General features: G+C 45.6%; 1 protein-coding gene across 1 annotated transcript; it reads right to left on the minus strand.

The window, feature by feature from the left end:
- Positions 1-1,121: 1,121 nt before the first annotated feature.
- Positions 1,122-1,712, minus strand: LOC113909966 (thymosin beta-4-like). The gene has a single exon (XM_035728177.1). The coding sequence runs from the start codon at positions 1,659-1,661 to the stop codon at positions 1,527-1,529; it is 135 nt and encodes a 44-aa protein (XP_035584070.1). The 5' UTR covers positions 1,662-1,712; the 3' UTR covers positions 1,122-1,526.
- Between the last annotated feature and the right edge of the window lie 18,698 nt (positions 1,713-20,410).

The following is a 20,410-nucleotide window of genomic DNA, read 5'->3' on the forward strand; positions in this document are numbered from 1 at the left end:
AGGCCATCGACTCCCATCTCCCCCTCTGCTCCTCCTCCATTCCATCACGGACTGAGTTCTGTTGACTCAGCCTCTCGTAGAGCCTTCTATCTACTAGTATCATTCAACAGGGTATAGCGGATACGACGGTTCTTCATTCTGTGGGGCTGTCCTCCGTATTGCAGGTCGTTTAACATTTCTGACCCTGCCCACCAAATGCTAGGAGTGCCTGCCTGTCATGTGACACAAACAGCCCGAGGCATCCCCATGTGTCCCCCAGGCTCAGTGTCTCCCAGTTGAGAGACAAAGGAACTTTTCTTCTGTCCCTACCTTGGATCCTGACAATTTCCTTTTCATCTGAGATGTTGGATTTTTGGATGATCGAATTGGCCTTCTCACTCCTAATCTCTCCCTTCTCCAAGCCATTTTGCACAAAGCTGTTAAGTAATGTTTCCAAAGCACAGCTCTGATCACATTCCTCCCTGTTCAGATCACTTAGTATCTCTCTACTGCCCATGAATAAAATCTAACTTCTTAGCCTGGAATTCAAGACTCTGTAAAACTGGCCTTAATATCCCTTCCTCTCTACCACTCCCTTTTCAAGACCCTAATGTTCTCAAAGGAATGGTGAGTGACTGAATGAATATTTGACCAGAGTGCCGGTGTCTTTTTTTGCAAACGCGAGCCAACAGTGGATGATTTGTAGGTTGTCCTGTTAAACTAAAGCTGCATCATAAACCACTAAAAACTTAGTGGCTTACAACATCGACCGATTTTATTTTTATTATAGATTATTGGATCAAGAATTTGGGCAGGGTTCTGCTGGGTGATTTGTTTATTCCAGTGGTATCAGCCGGGATATTTGGTGGTGTCAGCTGGGCTGGTGGCTGGTCTGGTCCGAAGAATCCAAGACAGCATCACTTGGATGTATGTCCTGGTACCTCAGTGTAGACATTGGGCAGGCTGGGCTCAGCAGGTTCCCTCTAGAGGGGGTGGGATTTCTTCCATGCTGGCTCAGGGCTCTAGGCTAGAAACTTAAAGGCCGAGCCCAGAACTGGGAGGGCAGTCACCGAGCCTGCCCAGACTCGAGGAGTGGGGTGCTGGGTGGGCCAGGGGCGCAGACGCACCTTCTTTTTTTTTTCCAGGTTTTAAAACTTTGTATTGCATATTTAAAAAATTGTGCATTCCAAGAATTAAAATCATTTGAACAAAAAAAAAATGGCACTCTGATTAAACTGCATTTGACAGCCTGCAGGACACCCTGGACCAGCTTGGTTTTTACTCTCGATTTCACTGTCGTCCCTCCCAGCTTCTTCCTTCACCAACATGCAAGTTCTTTTCCTTCCCTGCCAGCCAGACAGGCAGATGGGAGAGGCAGGCGCCTTTCGCAGTCAGTAGTTCTCGATTCTTTGATGTGAAAAGGGGTAGCACAGTCATTTAAACTTATCCAACCACGTTGCATCTTACAAAGTTAAACAGCTAAAAGAAGTAAAATAAGAAGGCAATGCTTGTGGAATGTACAGTGCGTATTGGCGGTGCGCGCCTCATTACGATTCGCCGGCTTGCTTCTCGTGTTCAATCGTTTCTTTTGAAGGCAGTGGATTTTTCTCTTGCGTTTCTGTCTTCTTCAATTTCGACTTACCGAATTTCTCAATCTCAGCCATATCGGGTTTGTCAGACATGGTTGCAGAGAAAGCGGAGCGAGGTGCGCGTACAAGTGAAGTCCGATCTGCTCAGTGTGGCCGCCGCCGAATCGCAGAGGCACCTTCTGATGGGAGGAGTCTCGAGGATTTGCCGCCAGCTCGAATCCTCCACAACAGGGTAGATTAAACTGTTCGGGTATAACAGCACAGGTGGGAATCGGTGGCTTCCACTTCTACAGTTCTACGAATTTCTTTTAGACACTGCTGTTAGCCTAGCCTGAAATGGAACAAATCTTCACTTCACCCGCTTTACCTCTGTCCTCTATCTAGTCTCCCTTAGTCTGACCTGCTTCCATCTTCTGTTTTGGAAAACCTTTAACCAACAAGGCACCATGGCCGCACCCAGGACCGCCACTGGACGGCAGGGTCTAGAGCAGCTCTGTCCAACAGAAATAGAATGCAAGCCACTTGAAGAACTTTACATTTCTTAGCAGCCACGCTAAAAAATAAGAGGAGGGTCACCTGGGTGGCTCAGTTGGTTAAGCATCTGACTCTTGATCGAAGCTCAGGTCTTGATCTCAGGGTCATGAGTTGGGTCATGAGTTGGGTGCCATGCTGGTCAGGGAGCCTACTTGATACAAAAAAAAAAAAAAGGTAAAAAGAGGGGCACTTGGCTGGCTCAGTGGGTACAGCATGTGACTCTTGATCTCAGGGCTGTAAGTTCAAGCCCCAAGTTGGGTCCAGAGATTACTTAAAAATAAAATACCAAAATAAATAAATAGATAAAAGTAAAAAGGAACAGGTGAAATTAATAAGACATTTTAATTGCCCCAATGTATGAAGAGATGATCGTTTCAAGAAGTAATCATTACAGAATAATATTGAGGTATTTTACATTCTTTTTTCATACAGGGTCTTCAAAATCCAGTGTGTATTTTACACATACAGCCTATCCCAGTTCAGTGCAATGCAGTCCGGCCACCTCTCAAGGGCTCCACAGCCACATGTGGCTAGTGGCTACCACATTGGATAGCAGTGGCCTAAAGCTCTGTCACTCTTATTTGTCCCCTCCTCACTACCACCAAAAACTTAACAACAACAACAACAACTGCTCTAGAATAAACTAGAATAAACACTCAGGCTTCCTGGAAGGGGCCAAGCCACCCAAGAATGTCCAGGTGAGGGAAAATTCTCCACTGTCACTTAGGCGGGAGTGGGATAGAGCGAGCCCGGTTGGTCCATTTTTCTGCCCTCTGCAGACCCATCCCCTTCTCAGCGGTTGTCTTTCCAAGTCGGATCCTCAGTCTCTCTATCTTGAGCAAAGCACTCTACATAAATATTCAGATTTGCTAAGGAGCTAAGTGGCTCTTCAATTTAAATAAGAGTCTGCTTTACCAAAGGATTCACTTCAGAATTGTTTAAGCTAGAGCATTTCTCTTGTGTATTCCAAATATATCCATTTAATTTTAAAAGATTTAATCACATTTCACCGACATCTATTGAACGAAATAAATTATCCCTACACAGGGAAGGCTTCCTGAAAGTTGATTTTGGGGATGAGCATGAGCAGAGAGGAAATACTCTAGAATGTTAGGGCTGTAAGAAAACTTCGAGCTCACAGACTAGTCCACAGATGGCTGATGCAAGCGCCTGGGCCAACCCTTCTCGTGGGAGACAGCATGGCGGCCTGCCCCCATGATTGTCCAGTGTGGCCCCAGGCATCTTGTCTCCACCTCTCTCTAGGTGGCCCCTGCTACCAAGAGAACTGCAGTAGCACTGAGGTGAAATCTGCTATCTCTGTTCTTACAGCAGATAGGACAGCTGGGGGATTACCTGCTGGGCCTCTACCAGTATTCTGAAATTCAGCTGGGCTCCCATTCAGGGTTGCCTAGTTTGGATTGGGCACCTGACCTAATCTAGGCTGGGGAGGCCCTTCCCAAGAGGTCACATTTAGAAGACTAGGGGGAGCAAGTCAGTGAGTGTCTCTGGTGGTTGAAGCCATAAGACAGAAAACTCAGGAACGGTCTGGGCTCTGCTTTTTCACGAGGGTCGGTGATGGCCCCTCATTTGTTCAGCTCTCCCTTGGCTTCCATAATACCATAGTAACCATCCATTAAGTTATCTTTCTGAGGTAGGAGTGTGACTTGATTTCTCTCATTTGGAAGCCTAGAGTCATAACTGATGTACAGGACTAGCTTCATGGGTCTGAGACCTGGACCTTCGCACAGGGCTCTGTCCTTAGAAAGGCATTGTGCTTGGTTTAATGTTCTGCTGTCGCCATCTTGAAATTCTTAATTTTTGAATAAGGGGCCCTGCATTTTTATCTTGTATTAGCCCCCTAAAATTATGTAGCTGGTCCTATGAATATACCTTTATTTCATAAGATGAGGTAATTAAGACTGAGATGAAGCCAGTAATTCACTCAAAGTTGCTGAGCTGGGTACAGAATCCATGTTCAGTCCAGTGGAGTCCAGCTTGGGACCGAGAAACTGACATAGACAAGTGAGAAGGGGGAGAGGGAAATAATTTTATTTCTGTTGCTTTTTCCATGACGCAGAAGCTCCCTAACCCCAACCCCCCTTTTTTTAAAGATTTTTATTTATTTATTTATTTATTTGAGAGAGAAAGAGAGCACAAGTGGGGGTTGAGGAGGGGCCGAGGGAGAGGGAGAAGCAGACTCCCCACTGAGCAGGGAGCACAGCCTGGGGCTCGATCCCAGGACCCTGAGATCACCACCTGAGCTGCAGACAGATGCTTAACCGCCTGAGCCACCCAGGTGCCCCCCTCACCCCAAACCTTAATGACTATCGTTTTGCTTCTCCATTTTCCCATAAATAAGCAGGAGAAAGGGTAGGTAGGAAAAGGTGGCTAGTGTCGCAGACCCAATTGTTCTGAGAGAAGGAAACATTTGCCAGGTTGCCAAAGCTGACCTCATTTCCCAATTTCCCAAAGACCCAATTTCCCCAGCTGCTTTGTTGACATAGCAACAGTGAACTCCGAAAGGGTTGTTATAATATTAATATATATTTCATGGTGGGCTTGCCCTGTGTTCTTCCCTAACCTTGTGATCCAGGCCTGAAAAGAGGGGCTTTTGGCATCTGGCCACTGAAAATCAGAAACCTGAGGCCCAATTCTCTGAGTAGGATGAGAAGTAAGTAAGGAGTAGGTGCCTCTGTCAGCACCTTCAGACAACTGATGGAAAGGTGGGGTACCCCAGCCCCCCAGGCTTCTCAGCTTTCCCCAGAGTGAAGGGGCTATGTAGGTATTTTAAGTTAAAGCTGCACCTTGGGATACATTTCCATCCTCCTACTCAGGGTGTTAAATGTAGCACCTGTGAGCCATTGTGTAGAAAATCAATTATACCTTGGGCCCAGTGATAAGAATTCACTCCCCCCACAGCTCAATTTTCAAAAGGCTTCAAAAGGCCTCCCACCTCTTTCCTTTTTTCCAATGCAAATGAGCAACACTCAGGAAATTGGCGTGCCAAATTCCAACAAGGGTTTCAAGCGAGTAAATGGTCATATTTATTAGTAATAGCAGTAGTAGATGAGTAAGAGGTATTTAATAAATGTATGTTCAATGCAAAGCATTTTCGCAGCACTTAACAGTTTTCACAGCATCCCCCCCTCCCTGCGCATCATCCGTTTGATTCTTAAACAAGCAAGCAAACGAACCTAAAAGCCCTGCAATGAGGATAGAAGGGGGGATTAATATCCTCATTTCCCCGATGAAGAAAATAAAGCTCGAGGAAGATTTTATCTTGCCTAACGTCACACAGCTGATTCATAATGGTCAGAGTTATGATTGGAAGTTGAGGGTGACTCTGGCTGGTACCGCGTCACCACTGTGCCGTTGCCCCATGGTATTTCAGGAGGGACAGCGGGACAAAATGGAAGTTGTATCAAGTGACTGCAGAAAGTGCAATCAAGAATAGCTAAAATCGGGCGCCTGGGTGGCTTAGTTGGTTAAGCGACTGCCTTCGGCTCAGGTCATGATCCTGGAGTCCCGGGATCGAGTCCCGCATCGGGCTCCCTGCTCGGCGGGGGGTCTGCTTCTCCCTCTGACCCTCCCCCCTCTCATGTGCTCTCTCTCTCTCATTCTGTCTCAAATAAATAAATAAAATCTTTAAAAAAAAAAAAGAATAGCTAAAATCTATTAAAAACATACTATGCGTCTGTCATGGATGTCAACTCATTTAATTATTTTAAGTAAACTTTTTAGTTGGAGATAATTGTAGCTTCCCATGTAATTGTAGGAAAAGAGAGAGCCTGTGTATCCTTTACCCAGTTTCTCCCAGCGGTAATATCTTGCAGAATTATAGAACAGTGTCAGAACCAGGATATCGACATTTATACAGTTGAGATACACAGTATTTCCATCACCACTGGGACCCACATGTTGGCCTTTTACAGACACACTTACATCGCCCTCCCTCTAGCAACCACGAGTCTGTTCTCCATTTCTATAAATTTGTCGTTAATATAAATGGAAATATGAAGCACATAATCTTTTGTGGGTTTTTTCCGACTCAGCATAATTTTCTGGAGATTCATCCAGATTGTTGCATGTGTCAATAGCTCAGTCCTCTTTAGTGCCGAATACTATTCCACACTATGGATGTGTCACCGTATGTCTAACCATTCACCTGGGGAAGGATGTCTGGGTGGTTTCCAGCTTGGGCTGTTACAAATAAAGCTTCTATAAACATTCCTGTGGGCGCCTGGGTGGCTCAGTTGGTTAAGCGTCTGCCTTCGGCTCAGGTCATGTTCCTGGGGTCCTGGGATTGAGTCCCACATCGGGTTCGCCCTGCTCTGCAGGGAGTCTGCTTCTCCCTCTGCCTCTGCCTGACACTCCCCCTGCTTGTGCTCTCTCTCTCTTTCTGTCAAATAGATAGGTAGAATCTTTAAAACAACAACAACAACAACATTCCCGTAATGGTTTGTATGTGAACGTAGGTCTTCATTTATCTGGGGTGACTGCCCAGGAGTAATTATCAGGTTGTATGATAGTTGCATGTTTAGTTTCTGAAGCAATTGCCAGACTGTTTTACATTCCCATGAGGAGTGTAGGAGTGATCCAGTTTTTCAACTTCCTCACCAGCATTTGGTGTTGTCACTGTTTTATGTTAGTCTTTCTGGTAGATGTGTACTGACATTTCATTGTAGTTTTATTTTACATTTCCCTAATGATGGTGAACGTAATTTCAATGTGCTTATTATCATTTCTACATACTTTTGGATGAAAAGTCTCTTCATGTCTTTTGTTCATTTTCTATTGGATTTTTTTTTTTTACTGTTGAGTTTTGATTTTTTGAGTTTTATATATTGTAGATACTAATCTTTTTTTGTTGTTTAAAGAAGTTTATTTACTTTTTTTTAAAGTAATTTCTGTACCCAATGTGGGGCTTGAACCAACAACCTCAAGATCAAGAGTCATGTGCTCTACCAACTGAGCCAGCCAGGTGCCCCGATACTAGTCTTTATTGGAATATTTTCTCCCACTCTATAACTTGTTCTTTCATTGTCTTAACAGGGTTTTGTGCAAAGCAAACTAAAAGTTTGATGAAGTCCAATTTATCAAGTTTTTCTTTTATGGATCGTGCTTTTGCTGTCAAGTATAAGAACTCCTTGCCTAGCCTCAGATCCTAAAGATTTTTTCCTTATGTTTGTTTCTAAAGATTTTATTTATTTATTTGAAAGAGAGACAGAGAACACGATTATGGGGGGTGGGCAGAGGGAGAGGGACAAGCAGACTCCCCACTGAGCAGGGAGCCTGATGCGGGGCTCGATTCCAGCACCGTGGGATCATGACCCGAGCCAAAGGCAGATGCCTAACTGACTGAGCCATGCAGGTGCCCCTATGTTTGCTTCTAAAAGTTTTATAGCTTTCCATTTTCCATTTAAGGCCAAGGTCCATTTTGAGTTAATTTTTGTATGCAATGTAAAACTAAGGGAGGGCCTCCCCTGTACCCCACACCCAAAGGATGTCCAGTTGCTTTCAGCACCAGCAAACTTGAAAAGATTATTTTCCTCTATTCAATTCCTCTTGCATCCTTGTCAAAATTCAGCGGGGCATATTTGTGTGGCTCTGTTGCTGGGCTCTCTGTTCTTTCTTGTTTCCTTTTTAACAACCTCTTGCAATAGATACTATTGTTATTTCCATTTCACAGATGAATAAACTGAGGTGCAGAGTGGAAGCAAGGTTTCTGTCATCCAATATTTGCTACTGTAAGGGGCAAGTAACGAACATTAGCAAACACTTATGCTTATAAAGGGAGAAAACTATATTTAAAATGGGCTCATGTGCATTAAAAGTCATTCTACAATAAGTCAAAGTGTTATTCAGAAGTGTCCATGCTTCCTTTGGAGACCTCCTCATCAGCTTATCAGAAAAGCACCAAGACACAAAATAACTAATCTTAGACATAATAAAGTGACTGCAAACTGGATTTATCATTCTCTTAGGTTCAATAAACATCACTTTGTTTTCCCTCACAAGCTAATGAGACCCGTTATTTGTTCAATAAGGTAACCATCAAGTGAAATAAAAACAGTGTCCATAGGGGTCCCTCTACCTGTTGACAGGCTGTTGTGATGGGAAGCCTGGCGCTGTGTCCTGATTGCTTGAGAGACTTTATAAAAAAATCCAGATTCCGGAGCCACATTCTACAGCTACTCAAGTGGAGTCTCCAAGTTGGAGCTGCTTCTATTTATACTTATTTATTTACCTCTTTCCGCCTGTTTGTGCAAGGCTTTAAAATTCTCCTGAGGAATTCGAATGCAGCTGGTCGCTGGAGGGGCAAGAGGGCTAAAAGAAGTTTTAAAAAATGTGGCAGATGCTACCTTTTAGAGAACAGTCCAGTCCCAATTTGGGAAATTGAGGGGACATGACAAACCCTTTTATGGTGTCCTAGGTTTAGTTTTGTAGGAAAAAAAAGATCTTCCAAAAGTTGCCCACTCACTTCTTTCTCATGTGCAGGACTGGGTATGATTGCTAGATATTTAATAGAGTTTTGATTTAACAGAGATTGCTCTGCAGGGTCAAAAAGCATATTTTATGGGCTCTCAAATAGGCAGTTGTGAAGTGCAAATGAACCCTGATGTCAAAACATCTGTATCTCCTGATTCAAATTGTTTAGGCAGAAGGGAATTTTCAGGTGGAGGGTGGTGCTGTGTTTAGGTAAGATCCTAACCACAGGTAATTGCAATTGTCATTCTTTTCTCTAATGATCAAATCGAAGATTGGGTAATCAACACATGGTCGATCCAGAATGACTTGCTCTTTGATTTCTGTGTCATTTTCAAGAATCTCAAAGGTTTATATTTGTTGTCTCCTTAGTGTTCAAACCACCTGGAATTATGGTTCAGTCCCTAACACCCATCTCACTCTAGAACAGCCTAAAAACACTGCTCGCCTCGCTCCCACCCCCTTGCAAGCTGGCAACAGAGACTTTCCAGCATCCTCCATATTTGGTTCTATGGTCCATCCCTAGGGCATGGGAAGATCACACTTCTCCATCCCCTTGCAATTGGATGGGGCCATATAACTAATGGGCCATGAAGGAAAGTGACAAGTATGGCCCCAGGGTTCAGCATTAGATTGTTACACAAGACCTTCCACCACTCTCTTCCTTAGCCACAGTGATTGTGGAAGAATGTTTGGAGATGCAGGCGTCACAAGATTTCTGAGTGAACCCATGGAGATCACCATCCTGGAAAGTCTTTCGACTCAGAGTAGACTTTGCATGAAGTGAAAAATAAATGTTTGCTGTGTGAAACCAGTGAAATTTGGGGATCCGTTCTCCCTCCCTTTTTTCCCTTCCTTCCTCCCTTCCTCCCTCCCTCCCTCTCCCTTTCTCCCTCCCTCTCCCTTTCTTTCTTTCTCTCTTTTTTTCTTTTCTTTTCTTTTCTTTTCTTTTCTTTTCTTTTCTTTTTCTTTCTTTCTTTCTTTCTTTCTTTCTTTCTTTTTCTTTCTTTCTTTCTTTCTTTCTTTCTTTCTTTCTTTCTTTCTTTCTTTCTTTCTTTCTTTCTTTCCTTTCTTTCTTTCTTTCTTTCTTTCTTTCTTTCTTTCTTTCTTTCTTTCTTTCTTTCTTTCTTCTTTTCTTTCTTCTTAGAAAGGCAGACTGCCACATGCAGCACCTCATTTGGATATATCTGGAATCTTAGAAGCTTGACTGACCTCACCTTCTACAACTGGACCTTTAGAGCTTGTTTGGACGTTCTAGCAGGGGAGTTACCTGAATACCTTTGCAGAACAACCCTCCTCTATCAGGTAAGGTTGCCCTCTTCCACTGAGTGCGCAGCTTTGGGAGGAACACACATGGAGCCATGAGGAGAAAGGGGACACTCACCTAGGCAGCCAGATCAGCCAAATCAACCTTGGCCATCAATGGGGTGACAGATGTTACAACCAGGTCACCCTCACATCCTGGGGATTATTTCTTACTAGAGTATAATTAAGCTCAAGCTAAGACCCTTTTCTAGATATGAGATATGAAATAAAGTCAGATGGGGGATCTTTGGGAAATGTTTCCTTTCTCCTAAAAGAAACCACTGGATGGGTAGTCTTTCTTTTTCGTCTGGATTCTGGGGTCTGGGTGTGAAGCTGGGACTGACTGCTACAACCTTCTCACTCCCAAAGGTGAGGCCAACACTAACCCTGGTGGAGTAAAGAGAATGTGGATCCTTGATGACATCTTTGAGCTGCTGACTCCACCAGCCTGGGGAACTGAATGTACCTCTTTTCTTTCTGTTATGTGAGGTAATAAATTTCTTATTGTTCAAATAGGTTTGATTTGGAGTTTCTGTTACTTGCAATCAAAGCCTCCTAACTGATAAACCCTGGCTGTTAGCAAGGCAAGATGAACCTCACTTCAGTCTGTTACAACTACCACTCTCACAGCAGACGTTGCTATGAGCTCAGTTTCTCATTTAAATGGGAAACTAAATTTAAAGTAAGATCATGTACAAACCTGCAGTTGTTTCAAATGCTTCATAGTACGTAAGGCTCTAAGACTCCACTTAAGCTAGTGAGAGAAGGGGACAAGGGTGCTGAGCCTTCCTGGCTACAGAGGGGAGCGTGGTCACTCCAGCTCCATTCTCCCATAGAGGTCCTGCCTCCCCACCTGCTGGGCTCCGCAACTCCCCAGGGGGAATACAGGTCGCAGAGAAAAATCATCCCAGTGACACAGGAAGTTTCAGAGAGAGGGTAAGGGAATCTGAATGGAGCTTGCTGGCACCCTGAGATGCCTTTCAAGATGAGTTTCTCTTCTTGGTGCCAGCTTCCCAGGATGGGGTGGTCTTTTATTATAGGGACCCAGGTAAAATATGGGGACTATGTGCCTTGTCAGCCCAGTTCTGAGGGATCCTAAAAACTCATAGAAGACCTAAAATTCTTGATATGACTCCCTTATCCCGTAGAGGAATGTCTGAAGGAAAGTCTATGCAGATCCAAATGATACCTAAAGGATCCCACCTGGAAAGGCAGAAAAAAGGGATCAAGTTGGGACCGGCTACTCAGTGGCTACAAAGCAAGAGGCTCAGGAATGCTGACGGAGGGGCACAAGTGATGACAAAGGTGTTCTTTGTGTGTGTGAGTGTTCCTTCCTCTAAAGTGTACCTTAATTCTGTGGGGTTATTTTTATATTAGGTTATGTTTGTATTTTGGGGGATGTAGATGTGGTTAGGTGGGGTGAACTGTTAACTATGATAAGTGATATGGGGCCACCATGGGTCCCTTGCTCTCACTCCTTCATTCATTCTTTCATCCGTTAAGAATATGTTTATTAAGTATCAATTTCATGTCAGACATGGTGCTGGGCACATGGAGACAGAGGAGATACTGTCCCTGAATTCAGTATATTGGAGAGACGAACCAGTAAGCAGGTCATGACAATCTAACATGACAAAAGCCATACGAGATTATGCCTTGGTGACTATGGGTTAGGAAGGGAGAGGAAGAGCACTGCCCCCAACGTGTATCCCACAGCACAGAAATTTCTACTTGCAGAGGTGGACTGTCTTTGATGAAGAGAGTCTTCTCAAGAAGTCCTCTGTGAGAAAGGATGTTTTGCCTTGGGTTCTCCCAAAAAGGAGGGTCTGAGATAAGGGCCTATGTGCAGGCAGTTTATTTTGAGAAGTAAACTTGGGGATCTAGAGTGGGGGAACCAGAGAGAACAAAACAGGGAAGAAGGGAAAGGCAATCCAAGGGTGTGTCTGGGAGCTGGCTACCATCGTGGGCAGGTGGATCAGTCCCCCAGGAGGAGCTTCTGAGGAACCAAAAGACACGGGAGAGGGGAGTTTTACGCATGGGCTCCTGTCTGTGCTGGTCCAAGTGTGCTCGGGGGAGTGCTGAGTCTGGCACACCTGCAGGCTTGTGCCTGTGCAGACATGCATGTGTGTGAGCATGGCGGGCTGGCTCCCACAGGCAGGGGGCTGAGAGGAGCCCGGGGGCAGAACGCAGAGGGAAGCATCACAGGTGAGAAAAGGGGCTGCAGGCTGCAGCAGAGCACAGGTGTTGCCATAGTCACAGCGGGAGGCACAGGTGGCCTGAGTCCATGTGAGCTAGGGCACCAAACCCGTCTGGCATAAAGGAAATGTCATCTCTGGGGGAAGAAGTCACCATTACATTAGGCTAGCACCAACGGCTGAATGCATGTATTCAATTCTAATCAAACTTTTATTAAGCTTTCTACTAGGGTGACGGAGGCTCCTTCAGGGTCCTCCTAAGGAAATGGAGGAGGGGACAAGTAAAACTCGATACGTCAGTGGGAGGAGAACAATTTGGGGGCAGTGAGTGATGGTGGAGAGAGGAGACCCATGAGGCCAATTCAGGTCACCAACTGCCTGAGAAGAGCATGGCAAGAAGCCTAGGGTCTCCCGTGAAAAGCAGGAGAAAGCACCCAAAGCAAATCACTCCAACCTCACTCCGGAGGACTACCTCTAGGAAGAGTTCAGATGAAGATGCTTAAAGACAGGACGGCATTAGGGACTTCAAGGAGAGGTAGGCTGACGTGTTTTTGAGAGATCTGAGAAGCCTGCATCCTTAGCCTACTTTCTGAACGAACACCACGCTGCAAAACCAGGCCATTCCACATGCCTGAAACGTAAGACGTTTCCCCAGAAGGCGAGGCCAGTTTCTACAAAGATTGGTCACGATGAATAGCCTTCTCATTGCTTCCCCAAACTTGGGTTTCATCGGAGTTGAGTTACTCCCCTGCTGCTTTCAACATATAGAGCTGGAAGCTGACACACCATCTCTGTGGCCATAACTCTGCATTATAATAGAATGACTGTCAGAACCACTAGGCGTCAGTTCTGACTCTTCTTTCCTTATTGGTGTTAGAAAATACCTTAGATGTGTTTCAAAATAAATGCCCTAGTGTTTTATATTGGAAGGCTAAACTTAGTCTGGAATTCCTCAAGCAACCTGGGCCCCCCGCGCCGTACCCTCCTTCATTTGTTTAGTCGAATGTGCAAACCTATAGTTACAATAATCTATGGCTGTAATTCTCAAACCAGGATAGGATTAAAGAGAGAAAATGACCCACAAATAAGAAATCAGAGTTTCAAATCTCCCAAGCCATGGACATATTTATTAATTAGAGCTACTGTTTCTCAAACACTTACTCGGAGCCAGGCCCGCACAATTTGTACTCATCCCATTTGGCTCTCCCAAAATAGCATGAAGTAGGGTTAGTTCCCCCCCCTTTTTTTTTAAGATTTATTTATTTATTTTGAGACAGAGAAAGAGATAGCATGGGGGGGGGTAGGAAGAGGGGCAGAGGAAGAGAATTTCAAGCAGACTGCCCACTGAGCGAGAAACCTGCCACTGGGCCACAGGGCTTGATCCCACAACCCACAAGATCATGACCTGAGCTGGAACCAAGAGTCGGATGCTTAACCAACTGAGCCGCCCAGACACCTCATTTTCCCTATTTTACAATTAAGGAAATTCGATAAAGTAACTTGCCACAGATCACACAGTTTGAAGGGAAAGAACCAGGACTCACACTTGGGTCTGATTCTGAAGCCCAGGCTTCGGACATTGAGTTGGGAAAAAAGTGATTTTTATAAGCAAGAATAAAAATATAACCCATGAAAACACCCTCTCTCCAAAGGGATAGAGTTGAGACTTTTCTTTCTTTTTATTTTTTTAAAGATTTTATTTATTTATCTGAGAGAGAGAGAGAAAGAGAGAGCACAAGCAGGGGAGGGGCAGAGGGAGAGGGAGAAGCAGACGCCCCGCTGAGCAGGGAGCCTGATGCGGGGCTCGATCCCAGGACCCTGAGATCACGACCCAAGCTGAAGGCAGACGCTTAACCGACTGAGCCAGCCAGGCGCCCCAGTTGGGACATTTCTAATAATCTGTCAAAATTGCTCCAGGTTCTTGGCTTCATGAGCAGAAATGTTAGTTACCCTTTCTCCTCCTTGATGATTCCTCTACAAAATGAGGCCACCCAGCCACCACCTCCCCCGGGGCTCCCCAAACTACAGCCAATTAGTTCTACACACTCCTGCTAATTACCCTGAGTTATTCAGGTCCTTTTGGAGGCAGAGGGAGTGGTGGGGCCAGCTGGCCATAAAATATCTTTCTTCCATAAGGAATACTCCTCTCTAGGGCTGAAGACTCTTAGCTACCCAGAGCTGAGGACATAGTAATGTCGCTGAGCTGAGAGACTTTTCCTTCCTTTTTTGACTCTAAGGGATGTTTGATTGCATCCCATGGTGCTGAAAGGAGAACGCACTGGGTAGATCCGTTGTCAATTTTGACTCTCCCTGACAGGCTGTGGGATGATTGATTCTCCTCTCTTTATTACAGAGACTTCCTCTTTCACACACATGGATGCCTACTGAACCCTTTGGAGGCCACTTGTCAAGTAAAATGAGGCTCTTGAAAACAACTGAATGAACAACCTCCTTTTTCAAATTTTAATCGATTCTTTCATTTTGCCCTTGCTCTTGGTGGGGGACTTAGCATTTTAAATGCACACCTTTTCTCCATCCCACCCCCTTACCTGATCTTGGTGCCTTTCACCTGCTTCTCATGAAGCAGGATCAATATTCTGTTATTCTCTGTCATTTGGATGTTACTTTGGCCAAGCAGTAGGGGTTTTTTGGTTGTTGTTGTTGTTATTTTAAATAACATCAGGAGCTCTGCTCTCCACACAAATCAACAACAACGAGAAGCAAGAAGTGGATTACTACCGAAATCCTTTTTGTTCTAAATTGTAATCAACTATATTGGATGCGAGGGTTGTCCATTTTAAAAATTTAATAATGGGTTTTGGTCCTCTTGGTTCTATAAAAAGGGCATTTATAAATATTAATATGGAATACCAGGGAAAGAACAATACATAACAATAATGAGAATCACAAAATCCCATCACATTTGACACTGTCATATCACCAGCTTAAGGATTAGCAGGTTAACCTTAGAGTTAAAAATATTGCTTCGTGATTAAAAAAAAAAAAATCTCAGCATTAAAAAAGCTCCTTGTTGCATTATATATTCCTTTTGCCTTCCTTATTTTTCTTCAGGTTATGGGATCACTGCTTCGATTAACATTTTTGGGGAGAGTGGGCTTAAGGGAAGGTGGTGGGTTGAGTTATCTGCATTCTTTCTTGCCCACATCGTGCTCAGCTTGGCTTTTGTATAATTCTAACCCCTGACACTGCTTGAGTCAAAGGCCTGGCGACTAATACCCCCATTTTAGCGTGTTTTTCTTTTTTTTTTATCCGCCCGAAGCACCGTTTTAAATGATAAAGTTACCCAAGGTGTCAGTTTTCACCAGCATTTCTAAATACATATAGTAAAAATGCAGCAATTTCACAGAAAATCCAAGCTATTGAGATCTAATCACAGCTTAAGCTGTGGCTTTATTCAAATCTGGATCACCAATATGGCTTAAGATGTAAATGAAGTGCAGAGAGAAATAAAGCAAGAAAATCTGTGATGGCCTTTCTCTCTGCTATTTGATGCCCGGCCCTTATCAGTCAATTAATGCCGCTCAACTTCAGTGGCAGCCTCAGCGGAACGGTCCCCATAGCGGCTGTCCACCTCCAGCCCCAGCCAAACAAAACACGCTTTCAGTAGCCTTAATATGAAACGGGAAAAAAAAGGTCAAAATAAACGGGGCTTTGCCAAATAAATCCCAAAGATCCATTCTAATTTCCACCCGTGGATCTTTTAAGTCGTCCTGGATGCTCTTTATGATACGTTGATCCACACTTAGTTTCATTAAAACTTTGTGACTTGGTATTTTTCAACCTGATAGCTTCACTAAACTAGTTCTCAGAGTGTTGGCTAAGCCGCTATGCATAAAACTACTTTGCTGTCATGGTGGCTTCTAATATCACCTAAATGCAGGCAGTGGCCGTTCTGGAAATGAACCTGATCTACATGCATTCCATCTGAGCCTGGGAATTACTTTGCTTTTGCTTTTCCTGGATGTCTTATGAGGGAGAGGTGCTGGCCTCTGCAGCCCCCACCCTAAGCTCTCCTGAAACTGAATGCTAAATTATCTCCCACCCCGTATTTGTTCTGGAAGCAATCCACACGGAACACCACTTTTATCTGCTAAGGTTTCCAACTGGGATTAACAGATGCTAAAACATTTGGGGAGGAGGGAGAGAAGGAGGGGCCCGCAGAAGAGAAAAGAATTAAAATGAAGGTCTCTTCCAACAATGGCACAGCAAATGCAGAGATTCAGACTAAGCTTAAGAAGCAAGAGAGGGGTGCACCATGAACCTGGCTTCGCTGACATGAATTTTAAAACGGTGAAAGGAAAAAAAAAAAAACAAAAACAAAAACAAAAAACACCTGCTCTGGGCTCCCCTGAGCATTACCTCTGGGCTGGTTGGGTGTCCCTCCTGATTAGTGCCACCTCGGCTTCCCTCTGCACCCTGACATCTGACAGAGGCCTTTATTTCTTTATCAGTGGCCGTGGTCCATCTACGTCACTGCAGCCAACAGAACGATTGGCAAAGGGTTTCAAAAGAGGTGGAGATCACTTTTCTAGGGGGGAAAAGGGGATTAAACATCAAATAAATAAATCAGCAAGGCAGGATAACAGAGTCCTGGCTCCAGGTGAGTGTGTACTTGTCCTGTGTTCAGGTAACACGGTGTCCCCCAGAGTTCCACCCAGCGCGACAGGAGGATGGTCTTGCTCGGCATCCCCCTGCTGGGATTAAGGGTGAGAAACCAGTCCTCACTTGAATTGACCTGGCCTTCTTCCGTCAGCTTTGTCTCAGGCTGGGAAAAGTAGGGGCTAAGATCTGACACCAGGCCTGCATTTACACCGAGAAATTGTCAGACTTTGCCATCAAATCAACCTGGATTGGAAACCTGACTCTTGGGGCAGCTAGCTTCTCCGAGAGTTGATAAGAGCGCCCTCTGGGAGGGGAGATTAAATGAGATACTCTGTGGGAAGCACCTAGCCTGGTGTCTGGCACATGCTTGGTGCCTCATAACTAACAGTTTATGTCATGAAAGTTCTCACTGTCCCAGTAGGACTCTGCAAGTACTGAGAGCTGGCCTGAGTGTGACTGTCCATGGGGCCTACTGAAGAAAACACACACACCCCGAGGCATAAAGCTCCACTCCGCTAAGTGTTGTGAAAGCCTCTCCCTGTAGCCACGCCGCGCTCGTGTGCCCCCCTCGCTCGGAGCCCAGGACATTTAGTTCCCCACCCCGCCCAGGCCCTGCCCCATCGCCGGATGGCATGTGGGAGAAGGAGAGAACAACCTTGGGGCGGGCTTGAGTGCCCAGGAGTCCCGGGACAAAGTGAACAGGCCTTTAGGAGGACTCTCAGAACACAGCACAGTGGGCTCTGCTGGGGGTACCGTGGCTCTGCCTGCCTTCTCCCCCCCGCTCTCCCCAGGGCGTTTTCCTAGATGGCCACGGGTGCGCTGCTCACAGGACCCCCACCCGACCAACGGTTACGGACAATGCTCAGCTCTGCTTTCTTTGTCGAGAATCTGTAAGCTCTGGGAACCTGGTGCAGAAAAGCGAAGGCTTGGAACGGGAGACTGATCGGTGTAAAGCCCTGAGGGGGAGAGGAGGAATCGGCCGCACGGTATGATTCGTATAATCCGGAAGAATCCAGTTTGGAGCTATGACTTCAGGCTTCCAGTAAAGTGTGCTTATCTCCTTTGCTGACGCATGTGAAAGGAGTTAGTCCCCTCCTTGTTGGTGGCATCAAAAACTTTCTGAAGACCTGGGGTGCTGACAGAGGTCTCCTTCAAAGAGGAGTAGGTGGAAAGAGCATTGGGCGGAGGGGTCAGGGACCCCTGTCCTTGCTCTGCCACAGAATCATGGACTTCACCTCTCTGAACCCTAGTGTCCACGTCTTGAAAATGAGGAATTATCTTTGAAGGGTAAGATTACATGAAGAACTTTCACTCCCCACTTTGAACACATCTACTTGTTTAAAATTTCTTTTTAACAGCGTATTTGTATGACTTTTACAATATAAATGTTTTTTGAAGTTTAATTATGTAATTTTTTAGTCACCTCCACATCCAGTGTGAGGCTCCAACTCATGACCCTGAGATCAAGAGTCACATGGTCTTCCGACTGAGCCAGCCAGGCGCCCCGACAATATAAACTTTCCATTGAAAATGAAACTAAAGTAAAAGGCTAGGAGTAGAGGTTCTATGAGATCCAGATTACGTGGTATGCATGATTTGCAGAGGTGGCCAAGTCCAGACACAGTGTGGGACCACTGAGGAAGCCATCTCTGAGCTCTTGTCAAGCTCAGGCAAGACAGGGTCTGGAATATTATCACCAAGGTAATCAGATGAAATTGGGCCTATAAAACCCAGGTCCTACTGAGACCCGCTTCTCGCAAGCCGGACAATCGTTTGACCAACGCAGCCCCTCCCCTCAGTCTGCCGGTCCTTCCAAACATGCCCTGGCACCATGAAATGGGATTTTGGAAGGACGGTGAACAATAGGATAGCAGCTGCCCTGCAGTCTCTCTTGGCTTGGAGCATGGCCCCCATTGCTGAGGCTGGGTTTCTAGGATGATCATTCAAGGTAAGGGTTTGTTTCTGCTTTGCAAAGACTGACCCTGCTCCCTGCGGCTTCAGTCTATACTCAGAGGCTGTGGGTCTAATACCCCGTGACAAGCCTTTTCTGGCCCAAGGTAATCTTCCTGGGTACCCCTGCCCTTCTCCCCACTTCATGCCCAGGACTTTTCACTAAAAAGGTCACCTGGTGGTTTAGACCAGTCATTCTGCATATCAAACCGGGCCAAATAACAGCAGCACCTGGGTAGTGAGTTAATAACATAGATTCCCAGACCAGTCATTCTGCATATCAAACCTGGCCGAATAACAGAAGCACCTGGGTAGTGAGTTAATAACATAGATTCCCGAGTCCCATCCCAGGAGGTTCTGGTTCAGTGGGTCAGAGTGGGACCCAGACATCTGCATTTATTATGCAGTGTTCCAGGTATGTCTGATGCCACCAGGCCAGGACGGTAATATCCACTGTGACCCATTACCAGATGGTTTCTTTAGGGCTTCCCAAGTGCGGTGGTCTGGGCCTGAAAACACAGTCACCCATGGACAAACCATCTGGACAGGTGAACCTAAAGACTAATCCCAACCTGCCAACACACCACACACAGGTGGGTATTGGTGATGGGAACCACACCGCCCACGGATGTTTTGACTCTCCTGAATACCTCTCCTCTACCCCCTCCACAGCGCATCACTCCCCCCCACTATCCCCCTCTGCCCAATGGCAAGTTAACGCACAGATGGAACAAACCTCTGAAAGCAAGCTCTGCGTGAGGTGCCCTTGGCTTTGGAGAATTCAGTCCAATTTGCCACCAGTATCTAGGCTGGCTTTTGATTATGTTGATGATAAAGACTGTAAGCAAAACAGCCTTTCTCTACTAATTAATTCCCTTCGAAGAACTCTAAAGATCTTTAATTACACAGTTTGAAAAGCAGCAGTTACCCGATCGGGCCGATGGGCCTCTGCCCTCTCTCTGCCCACCTGAACGAAATATTTTCTTGTTTTCTCTGCTTCACACACCTAGGATGGGCTGGCAGTAAATCCTGTCAACTAAACGCCTGACAAAAGTGCTCTGATGTCAAGTATAAAGAATGCCACCTACAGCTTAATGTCTGAAAAAAAAAAAAATCCCAAGGGCTGCAAACAATGAAGGTTTTTGTCTTCTTAATGCCCAGTATGCAATCGAGTGGAAATGCTACTTCCATCCGTAATTTACAAATGAAATTAAAGTTGTTGAAAGACACAGGGTAAACCAGAAGCTTTTATTTCGCTGCAGAACAGGATAAATTTAAACCACTAAATGTTTTAGCAGATTTACTAAATTTCCAATTAAATCATGAAATCTATTATTGCAGAGCTCTGAGAGGGCAGTGTGTCTTCACACACGCGCGTAGCTCTCTCCCCCCCCCAACACTCACATATGATATCAGCAAACCAAACTATGTCCCCCATAAACAGCCTCATTCTGTTCTACCTGCAGGGAAACCAGGGTGCAGAGAGAGGCACACAAGCTCGTAGGGGAGTGAGGCCGGTTCAGCAGTGGTTTGGGGGCATGGCCTAGGCCAGCTTTTGGAAAAAACCAGCAATGTGCCCAAGTGAGGGGTCCAGGGCCCCCAGCTGGTGGAGGCAGCCCCGCTGGAGCAGGAAAGCCCCGGGAGCTCCTTCGTGGGGAGAGGGAGTCAGATCTGCTATACAAGAGCACCCTCTGCCAGTTGGCACGGAGGGCTGGCTGGAGAGGCCGTTGGCCCAGAGGTGGGGGAAAG

The sequence above is a fragment of the Zalophus californianus genome, chromosome 6 (assembly GCF_009762305.2).
Source record: "Zalophus californianus isolate mZalCal1 chromosome 6, mZalCal1.pri.v2, whole genome shotgun sequence".
Taxonomy (NCBI): domain Eukaryota; kingdom Metazoa; phylum Chordata; class Mammalia; order Carnivora; family Otariidae; genus Zalophus; species Zalophus californianus.